The sequence below is a fragment of the Austrofundulus limnaeus genome, unplaced genomic scaffold, assembly GCF_001266775.1.
Source record: "Austrofundulus limnaeus strain Quisiro unplaced genomic scaffold, Austrofundulus_limnaeus-1.0 Scaffold424, whole genome shotgun sequence".
Taxonomy (NCBI): domain Eukaryota; kingdom Metazoa; phylum Chordata; class Actinopteri; order Cyprinodontiformes; family Rivulidae; genus Austrofundulus; species Austrofundulus limnaeus.
Genome location: NW_013952826.1, coordinates 51,274 through 62,579, shown reverse-complemented (window position 1 = coordinate 62,579; position 11,306 = coordinate 51,274). Strand labels below are relative to the sequence as shown.

The 11,306-nt window shown below is 45.9% G+C and overlaps 2 protein-coding genes across 2 annotated transcripts in view; both read left to right on the top strand.

Moving 5' to 3' along the window:
- macf1a (microtubule actin crosslinking factor 1a) overlaps positions 1-11,306 on the top strand; it is a gene marked incomplete at its 5' end in the record, with an annotated part of 93,266 nt that overhangs the window by 42,367 nt on the left and 39,593 nt on the right.
- Positions 1,049-6,500, top strand: LOC106529121 (uncharacterized; the record flags this gene model as incomplete). Its single annotated transcript, XM_014024461.1, is given in 1 exon segment — positions 1,049-6,500. A coding segment is annotated over 1 exon segment (3,160 nt), but the record flags the coding sequence as incomplete, so codon positions are not given.

Genomic DNA, 11,306 nt, shown 5'->3' with positions numbered 1-11,306 from the left:
TAAAATGAGTCAGGTACAAGCTAAAATGAGTCAGGTACAAGCTAAAATGAGTCAGGTACAAGCTAAAATGAGTCAGGTACAAGCTAAAATGAGTCAGGTACAAGCTAAAATGAGTCTGATACAAGCTAAGATGAGCCAGGGACAAACTAAAATGAACCAATGTACAAGTTAAAATGAGCCAGGTAAAAGCTAAAATGTAAAGAACATGAGCTAAAATGAGCCATGTACAAGCTAAAATGAGCAAAACACAACCTAAATGGGCAGAGTACAAGCCAAAAGGAATCAGGTACAAGCTAAATTGAGCAGAACACAAGCTGAATTAGGCGAGTACAAGCTAAAATTAGCTAAGCCTGAGCTAAAACAAGCCAGGTGTGAGCTAAAGTGAAAAGAACTGTAATTAAAAGCTAAAACCAGCAAATTAGCAGCTAACTGCTAAAATTAATAACTAACTAGAAGCTTAAAGGCCAGAACACTAGTTATAAACTAAAACTAGCTAAATTGTAGCTTAAAGCTTAAATTAGAAGAATCTAGCTCGGTCCCAAGTTAGAAAAACTGAATCTAAAAAGAGCTAAAGAATGTTGGACCTGTTTTCTGTAACAGGAGCTTTTCTCCGCTTCAGTTTGAGCTGAGAAGATGTGATGGTTTATAAAGTATTTTAAGTTTATAGGATTAAAATTAAAACATCAGGTTGATCTAAATCTGTTTGAGGATTGTTTATAAAATAAACAGGATCCTGCTTCATTTTTTATTTTTATCGTCTCCAAACAACTCTTCAGCTGGCTTTAAAAAGTTTGAAAAGAAAGAAAAAGTCCCRTTAAAGGCAGGAAACCCAGCTGGATCCACAGAGTTTAAATTAAAGCTCCGACAGATGTTTGTGGAGACACCTTTAAAAAAAACCTGAGCAGGTTCRGCGTTTTCTCCTCTTCCTCTGTTCCTGATCTGTGAACCGACCCACATCTGGATTTGAATATTGGTTTGTTGTGGTTTCTGCACAGTCGGTTAGAGCGGTTCACGCGAGAGTTTGCGAGCTCCTTGTGTGTGTGTGTGTGTGTGGCAGCACGGTGACAAACACTTTTTGTTTCCACGAAGACGTTTGCCTCGGCCGGACTCAACAGTGACAGCTGCAGCACAACTGACAGAGTCGTGGAGGGGGGTGAGCGGAGGCAGGAGGGCGCTTCGTAAAGAAAGACGGGAGTATTCAACACGTTTGACATGCAGGACACGGGTTCTCCTTAAAGAGAGAGGGAGCAGAGGATGAGGAGAAACCAGACAAAGTTTGGACCAGGAGAAACGAGTTGGTGGGGCTGCAGGTTGCCATGTTTGCCGGTATCCCCCTCTTTTTTCTGGTGTTTGTGAGTCACCCTCCTTCACACACGCTCCTCGGCAGGGTTGGGCTTCAGAAGGCTCAGACGGGAATGCACAACTGTGTCGTCTTTCCCACATTTCTTTTCTCCTCTCTTGGATTGAAGATATGATTCGAACCCAGGAAGAACTCTGCCAGAGGAGCAAATAAAAATAAAAACTTGGACTGAACTCTTTGTCTGCCTGGACCGTTGCCTCAGGAGGAAAAAGAGACACCTTCAGACCCACCCCCTTCTTTTTGGACTCTGTATCACTTGACTCTCTGCAGACTGGATCTTTGTGCTCCAGAGAGGAGGAGGAGGTTTTAAACCCGGATTACAAACCGTCTCTTTCTCTCCAGTTCTGAGGGACTTCCTGATAAAAATAAGACATTAAAGCATCTTAATTTGTTACATTTCAAATAAAAAGTAATTTAATTTGAGCCCAGCGTGGGATCATCATCTGCATCGCAGTGCTCAGCTAATTCCTCCTCTCCACTCCCTTTCTCTTTTGGCACAGTTTCTCTTCCTCCCTCTTTCTTTTCTTGTTTTGTTTTTATTCCCGGCGTGGTGGAAAGCAGCCTGATTGGAGCACTTCCTGTGTTTTAATACCAGTGCAGGAAACAGAACAAACGGAGCTGAATTCAAACACAAACAGCAAGCGAGCAGGGGGAGGGACGTAGAGAGAGAGAGAGGGGGATGACGGGGGGAGCAGCAGGAGAGTCAGAGGAAAGGAGGGATTTTTTTAGCAGCTGCAAACCATTTTAGCTGTGTTGTGGCCTGAGAGCTGGGAGAGAAAAGAAAGCAAACGTTTCACAGAGGAGAAGCTGCGTGGCACTTTGTCTCAGTGTGGAGGAGTCGGGGAGCGAGGATCGTCTGCCGGTTAATCAGCAGAGCTGAGCTTGAACCGGAGCTGCAGGGTTCGTCTGGGACTTTGCCCTCTGGATACGGTCCCACGACACTCTCTGCTCGCCTGGCTGGTCCTCCACCCCTCCCCAGCCCCCCTATTTTGTCTATCTACCCCCCGACGCCTCCTTTCACTCCAGCCTCAGCGCCTCCAGGAGCCAGCTCGTGTTGGATCTACTGTACCTCCTCTCCCCTGCAGCTTCAGATGAGAGGAAAGAGAAGAGAAGCACTGATGGGGATTTCTTGAACTCTTTGTTTGGATTTTCCTTCAAATATTGTTCAGCTGCTCGGACAGACTGGATCTAACGGTTGCTACGATGATGGAAGTTTTGAACAAAAAAAGAAGAAAAACCCTGGACCGAACCACAAAATGGTTGTGGTAAAGGAGTTTTTATATTTCTCACAAAAAGATTCTTTTGTTTTTTAAACTGTCTGAAATATTTGGGACATCAGGAGAGAAAAGTAGCAGTGGATGGTTCTACTTTTCTATTCATCGCACCCCACGCAGCTTTTCTTTTATATAACTGCGAGTGGGTTTTTCTCACCTTAAAAGGAGAGTTTTACRCTTCTCTGCCTGCCTCTCACTGCAACTGTTAAAGTTGTTTGAGCCCTCTCTGCCTCTTCCTGTTGAGCCACAGCGAGGACCAGAAAGGAAGGAAGGAACTCGAGGAGGAAAAGAGGAACAAGTTGGATTTCTGACAGCAAAACAAAGGAATGTTATCGGTTTGACRCTCTCCCCCCACGCTGAGCTCCTCAGACATGGAGACGGTGACTACTGCTTTCCATCCTCCATGTGCTCATCCCTCCACTTATCTCATTCCAGCCAGCCTTTAAAACAAACAGCCCTGCTGATTAATATGGTGCCGAGTGGGAGGGCTGTCATCCTGGTTCCCTCGTTGATGCCACTCAGCATCTTTGAAAGACCAAGAAAATGCTCGGCTGTTGAAGTAACATAGTCCAAACGAAACGGAGGATGTGAAACCTGAAGGGTTTATTCGCTGCGGCCACATGGACTGAATCTAGTTTTGATTATTTGGACAGTTAGAAGTGAAGGACTCGTTTTCTCTGCACTGGTTTCAGTTTTAAATCATAAAATGGGGAAACCTTTGAGCCGTCCCGACTGTCTGAGGCAGAGCCCTCGCTGCCTCGGAAAGGGTGACGAGGATGAGACGTACATCGAGGACTGCTACGTCCCGCAGCGATCCATTTACGACACCATGCGCATCAACGAACAAATAGACCAAGGGACCAAACTGTGCCAACCCTCGAGGAGCACTTTGGGCTCTGGTGGGGAGGTACGAGGAGAAGAAAGGACCATATCCAGTAATGGCACCATTGGCGCTGATCTGGGGAGTGTTTTTGTTTCCAGGAGCGCAGATCACGCCGGCGGTGCAAAGAAACTAGACGAAAGGGTGATCTTTGATGCCTTGAAGCTGACCGGCGATGCTCCGATCATGTCGCCACCGGTCGTTGGTTCAAGTCTGCCCATTGCTCCGTCCTCATCTGGAGCTGGTGGAGTGGTTGCAGTGGCCAAGAGGCGGCATCAAGGTGGAGATAAGAAGGACAATCTGAACCGGCGGTCTTGGAAAGCTTTTTTCCCCCCAAGTTTTCCAGAGTTTGCAGAAAGACTTGAGTTTTCATCAGTTGACGGAGCGGAGAAGCGTTCATCGGGACCGGGGAATCCTCTTTCTCCTCTACAACCCGTTCCCTCCCAAACCACCCCGGCAGCCTCCACGCCTTCCCTACCGCCTCATACTCCCTCCCCCATGTCGTCTGCGCCGCACACGCCACCCATCTCCACCTCGCCCGCTCTGACGCCCACAGTTAGCCCCCAGCAGCATCCTCTCAGCAGGCTGAAGCAGGTTAATCCTTTACTGCAGAAGCAGCTGAAACCAACACCTGCGCTGCCATCTCCTACAAAGGATCYGTTACCTGCCGTCGGACAGACTCCGGCTCTCAGAGCATCTGGGAACACTCCGCAGCAAAGCCCCTCCAAGGATTGGCAGGTAAACGTGAAACGGGACGAGCACCGCCGGACTGCGAGCTCCTCTAAAGCTCCAATCAGGCACATCTCAGAGGATACCTTTGAGGCCATAAAGAACTCTGATTCAGAAAGAGATTCTCCTCTTTTGGACCAGAACCCGGGAGATAACGCCCCCCTCATCCCTCCTAAACCTGTCTTCTGCCCCCCAACCAAGGCCCGGACCTGGCCTCGGAGTATAACAACAGGAAAGAAGACCCAGGTCAGCCTGAGACACAACTTTCCCATACTGCCCCCTCTGCCTCCCCTGTTGGGCGAGGATAACAGCACAGATGAAGAGTCGGTTTATTTGTTAGACCCCCCGTCGCCTTTCCTGAAGGAGGAAGAGGGGTTGGTGTACGGGGGGCTGCCGCTGTCCCCCTGTATCAGTCATGAAGGGGATGAAGAGGGGCTGCTTGGATGGAGTGATCTCAGAGAACGCACAGCTTCTGAAATCAAATTTGAGGAGGACGAGCGACGGATTCTTCAGGAGCTCGAGGAAGAGAAAGAGGAGGAAGAGGAGGAGGAGTGGAAAAGAAAACGAGATTTAGCCGAAGAGGAGAGAGCTCAGAGAGAGGAGCGGGAGTGGGAGGCAGTCCTTAAATTGGAGAACAGAGAGAGGTTCGAGCGGTCCTGGGACAGGGAAACATTGGAGTCACAGACATGGGATTTATCTGGCTCATCGGGACATTGGCCCCTGTTGACCCCCCCCTCGGGTTTTGGTGGCCCCAGGGCCCCCAGCGCCTCACCCTGTCCCAGCTCAGGTGCAGAGTCAGTTGACCTCTTCCTGGAGCTGGAAAGGCAGTGTGAGGAGGGAGTGGAGGGGCTGGAGATGAGTGTCGACCCCGAGCCTCTCTGTGATCCTTACACACTTCCTTGTTTAGAGGAAGAGGAGGAGGAGGAGGAGGAGGAGGAGGAGCGAGAAGAAGAGTCTGTAGAGACGGATTACAAAGGAACTCTTCCTCTAGATGCAGTTAACTTTAAAAGTGTTGATTTGAACTTTATGACACCAGAAGCTTTAAACCAGCCTGAGCACATAGAAGAACTCAGAAACCCGGACTTTAAGGACCATGAGAACGAACACGGTTTCATTGATGAAGAATGTGACTTTGATGAGGATAAGAAAAAGATRGATGAAGAGGAGATTAGTTACCCAACAGACTCTGCTATTGGTCAACAGCTGGAGTCAGATTCCAGCGGAGTCCAGCTCTCCCAGCCAGACCGAACTGCAACAGATTCTGAGCTGGAGAGACCTCCACAGACTGAGACGGACCTGGACAGCGGGGCGTCATCGGAACCCGATGAAGAGGCCTCGTCTTCTGCATCTCGGAGCCCTCTAAACCCATACGCTGAGGAGGAGGAGGATGAAGGGGGAGTGAAAGAGGATGAGGAGTTGGATGTCTGTGACCAATCTGTGCCGAGTTTGGACAGCATTCAAGACGACTCCCTGGATCCTCAGCTCTGGGCTGAAAAACAAACCGACAGTGAATGTACCCAGGATGTTGATGCTCAAGAAGAGCCAAACGTTTGCATGAAAATAACGTCGGACACAGGAGGAACTCAGTGTGTGTCTGAGGACTTAGCTTCTGGTTTGTACAAGGCTGAACATGCCCAGAGTCCAGAAACTAGAATAATAATTAGCACCCCTAAACCAGACTTGGTTCTGCCTCAGCACACAGAACCAGCACCGTCTTCCTTCTCATCTCAGGCCAAGTCTGACTCTAGTGGCGCAGGTTTGGACCCTGCAGACTCAGAGGCCTTCGTGACGTCGGATAGTTTCGTTTACCTGGCTGTATCTGTGCCTCCTCAGTACCTCAGTGGCTGTCCCCCCTCTCCAGTCGGAGACTCCATCCCTCCCAGTCCTGTCCCCAAACCGGCCCGCTGCCACGACCCGGAGGACTCTGAGGATGGCTCCATCGTTTTCTCCGACAGCTTTGTGTACATGGCAGCGCCCGAGCGGCCCCAGCCGGGGCCGTCCGAGTTCGGCTCCACCTGTGAGGACGCCCAGGAGCTCGACCTGGACTCGTACTCTGAGGGGACCCAGTCCGGGTTGGAGGGGGTTGAATTCGTTCTGGGCTCCATGACTGGCGACAGCGACTGGGAGTCAGATAGTTCCGCTTTGGAGTTTCCTCCCGTCGTGTCCAGCGACCAGGTCTGGGACCAACTGGAGCCGGGCCTCTTGCAGAGCCTGTTCAGCCAGCCAGAGCTGAGCCAGGTACAGGCATGGGGTCCTCAGGAAGACAGACCCCAGATGGAAGCCATCTGTCCCACAGAACGGAGCTCTAAAGAGAAGGAACTGACAGGATTACAGAGTTTTAACATAGAGGTATGCTTTCACTGTCAAACTTTTAATCATTTTATTCTAGAACACAGACTAAACTAGCAGTTTATTTTAAAMCCATCAAGGTAAACGACTTGGATTTTGWTTTATTTATTCTTTTAAATACCTGGTGTCCAACCCCTGTCCTCAAGGTCCACTGTCCTCTGTGTTAAACATTTCTTGACTTTAAAGTGTCTGTGACATGCCTATCCTTCAAATACAAAAAGTCAAAGAAAACCTCTTTATACTGTACTTAAGAAAAATGGCATAGTACACATGATTTTACCCATTTTGTCCCATGACTGGTCTATTTTCTTTTAAATTTGGCTCATCCAAAGTGAAACAGGAAGTGACATCAAAGGGGAACATATTAATAAAATAAACTCGCTGGTCTCAGTTTATTAAAACAAATTATTTAAAAGTTAACTCTTCGTTTCTCKTTGATAGCAACTAAAAATAATCTAAAGAAACATCAGATTCTTCTGTACAGTCTTTTGTTAGGTTTTGTAACAACGCTCCGTTTACTTGCTGACATTCCCCTTTGACATCACTTCCTGTTTCTTCTCATGCAAATATCTCAACAACTGTTCATCTGAGCAACGTGAAATTTGTTTTGCAGTATGTTATCAATGTTATCTTTCCAAAAATTGCATTCATGTTTATTACAAAAATTTGACSTCACAGACACTTTAAATTCTCCTGATTTAAATGACTGATTAACAGAGAACAAACRAAAGCGTAGTTTAACATCCGAATAAAGGAACAACTAAATCATACAGGGTGGTGTCCCCTGTGGACCACGACTCAACACTTTTAGGCTAAGAAAACAGGATTTGATTGGATGAGAGCACATGGAGGCAAAGAAGTGGGTCAGGTAGCGTAGCGTTGAGWATAACTGATGTAGACACAGCATGGAAAATGAATGGGAGGGGGTGAAGTTATCTAGACGCCATAATTAGCTGGTTGTCTTTCAGTAGTGGAGCTTTAGATTGTTGCAACTCRATGCTAAGAGGGAGGGGGGGTTGCTACTTATAGGAATCTCCCCTCGGGGTGTGCGTTTGGGTTGGGGTCAGGGATAATATGCACGCTCTCTTTTTGCGGCTGATTGGTTGTTTGTGTGCAATAAGCTGAATAATCCAAGCCTGCAGCCTAATTACGTCTCAAGAGCTCAGATTTAATCATTTCCCTCAACTTGGTGCTTGTTGTGTTTATTTTACGTCACGAGGCTTTCAGTTTTTAAGGCAGAAGGATGCTGCAGGAGGCGGAGCTGTGTGAGAAACACTTCAGAGGCTTTCTGCTGTTTAACATGGCAATAACTCTGTAATAACTCTATAAACACGCAGAGAAAAGTTTACTCTGCGTGACTGAGTGTCGCGTCGCTCCAGTCCTCCCCGACCTGTCTGAATGTAGAGACGAGTTSTGAGAGTTTGGCAGCTTGTCAAGCTGTCATCAGGTCGGTTTTGCTCCATTTCAGCTTGGTTTTTGTTGGTCACGGACTTTTTATTTTGACGTACAGGTGAATATATGAAAAGATAGAAGGAATAAAATATTTTTCTTTTTGCCTTCTTGGTATTGTTGGCTTTGTTTTGCCTAAAAATCAAAGTTTGTTGGATCCAGTTGTCGGGTGATGAATATTTATCATTATTGGGTTAGAACGGTGTTATCAGAGGATGTCTGCTTGTTCTCTCTGATTAAAGCCCTTCTGGCTTCAGTTTAATCCAATCACGTCATGTCCACCTTTACTCTGAGGTTCAGCTGGTCAGGAAGCTGCAGATAACCACAAACATCCAGCTTGATTTAAAACAAAAACAGTTTAAAAGTCAGAGAAGTCTTTGTTTAGGGCTAAAGTCTTGGTCCTGTTCATTTGACCTTTTGCTGCTCAGACYGTCACAGTCATCACATTTTTCCAGAACAAAGGAGTAAATGAAATATAGTGTTGTATAAAGTACCACAAAGTGATACTTGAGTAAAAGTATAAGTATTTTACCAAAAATGACTTTGGTAAAAGTTAAAGTCTTCTTTAGGAATATTACTTGAGTAAAAGTCTTAAAGTATCTGACATTTTTTGTACTTAAGTATTAAAAGTCGAAGTATAGATTTAAAATGAGCAGTTATGTTTTCTGTAAGGACATTTATTAGGAGGTGACCTCCCCAAAAACTGCAGAAATGACTGTTGTATTAAAAGAATGAATGGATGTTAAATTTAGGATGCACTAGTCCAGCTGTTTCAGTTTATATACATATATCAAGGCTGCACAAAGCTTTTCCCCAAAATGAAAATCTATCTGAGGGCTGCGGCCAAATGTAATAATATAATTCATGAAATCGTAAGGTTATGAATATAACCACGGTTCCTTGAAGGAATGGAACGAAGTACAACACACAGTTGTATAWGGGACACGCGCGCCCTCGCGCGCCTGGCTGAAGCCACCTCTAAYCACGTCTTTAGACCGGTGACGTTGAACGTCGGGTGACARGCTCCGCCTTCACCCYATAAGTTCGGAGTCACCAGCATCATTACTCAGTTAGATACCACCCTTCACCGAGCCTTTGTGATGCGGGGCCAACAAGGTGTTGTACTTCGTTCCATTCCTTCAAGGAACCGTGGTTATATTCATAACCTTACGTTCCTTTTCAGTCATTTCACTCAGTACAACACACAGTTGTATATGGGACTTCTCAAAGCGCCCCGCAGAGCAGTATCAGACCTGAGTAAAGTAGTGTGCATGAGTAAGTACTGTACTAATGCAGAGCTTTGGACTCGGCAGAAAGTAGAGAATGAGCCACTGAAGGTGCTGTTACATCCAGGCTGTAAAATCGTGCAACTGTGTTTGGTGAGGCCCAGCTGGCCACGGCACAAATGTCACTCACAGGTACCCCTTTAAAAAGGGCCCAAGATGTCGCTACACCCCTGGTGGAGTGAGCTTTAACTCCAAGAGGATTCGGAGATCAGCGGGTCTTGTTGGAAAACAGCAGTTTGCCCAGCATTTTCTCCAGGAATGTCACTCTCCTCTCCAGTGTCGGACGCGAAAGTTCGGCACAGGCCCGGCAGGACTCGGGCTCCACAAGCGCCCGTCGAGCGTGAATGATTCCTAGGCAGGCCGGACAGGCCTCGTGCTGGTCCTTCTCATGAAACTTAAAGCCGCACCCCTGAGGACAGGGACGAACAGAAGACTTCGGCTTCTTCGAAGGTGGTTTTGTGCTCATCGTGAACCACAAAAYAGATTTTCAGCAGAAAATAAAGGTCACTTAAGTAGCGTCGAGCGGCAGACACACGAACCAGCAGGTAATGCGGTTAGCACCAGTAAAGCTAGCCTAAGAACATTAGAAGCTGAGCTAACTAGCAGCAGCTATGTGAGCTCAGGTTTAGAGGTGACTATCGCGAAGTGAAGGGCGATAGAACTGAGTAATGATGCTGGTGACTCCGAACTTATAGGGTGAAGGCGGAGCCTGTCACCCGACGTTCAACGTCACCACGTCACCGGTCTAAAGACGTGATTCAGCCAGGCGCGCGAGGGGGCGCGTGTCCCATATACAACTGTGTGTTGTACTGAGTGAAATGACTGAAAAGGAAACAAATACTCCTTAAGTACAGTACTTTTATTTTAATGATTATGTCCTGCTGGAGTGTGACATAGGATTGGGCAATATTGGCAAAAAATTAATCACGATTAATTGTGGTATTTAGCCGATAACAATTAATTTGATGATTTAATCCCCTGGAGTCCCTGGACACCCTTATATCCTGGTCACATGACCAGTTTAGTGGGAAAGATTTGCTCTTCGTAAAAAACTGTTCCAAATTGTGTTAAAATTACAAACTTCAGGCTGTACATCAAACTATAAATTGTGTTGATAGATAAATAAATTACAGAACTTTTTTTACGTTCATCATATCTGAAGCAGAGGAGCACCGAACGGACTCTGCCTCGTGGCATTAATCGTATTAATCGTCAYGTGCCAAAAAGTAATCGATTAAAGTTTTTCTGATGATTAATTGCACACAATATGATTATGCCCAACCCTAGTGTGACATGATTTGTTTGTGTACAAACTAATATGTTATCAAAGTTTTATATATTTATATTTAAATTCACTCTATCTAGGAGGCACAGTTTATATGGATTGTATTTATTTTTTATAAAAAGCTGCAATGAAAACAAGCAAACATAAAATAAAAGTAACGACTTTATACTTCTTGTCTTTTTAAAAAATGTAAAGAGTAGAAGTAAAAAGTAGGGTGAAAAATTCCACTTAAGTACAGTAACAAAGTATTTGTACTTAGTTACTGTACAACTCAGATGACAGAAAAACATGAAAGAAGCTGGACTTTGTTGAATCTATCTTAAAGTTAAAAGTCATAATGAGAAGAGGAATGAGTCAAAGCGGGAATGTTTATAGATATTTAAAGTTAATCAGTTTTAAATGTTTAATGATTACTCTAGTTGAKGATTATTTTCACTAACACACATTTTTAAAACAATCACAATGTTGCTTTTCTCCTCCTCTGGTTCTGGAGCGAACAAACACTGGATCTTTTATTTCACTGTAGCAAATGAGGGATGATCAGGATTTTTTTTTTCTAAATAATTTCGTGTGTCCTCGCATGCCCCCGACCCCTCCCCCTTCTCTCTAAATGCTTGGTGGTTTTGTTGCTGAGATAAGGAGGTGAGAAATAAATCCTCTGGCTCTCTGAGCGAGGTGGTGGTGGGGGTGGGGG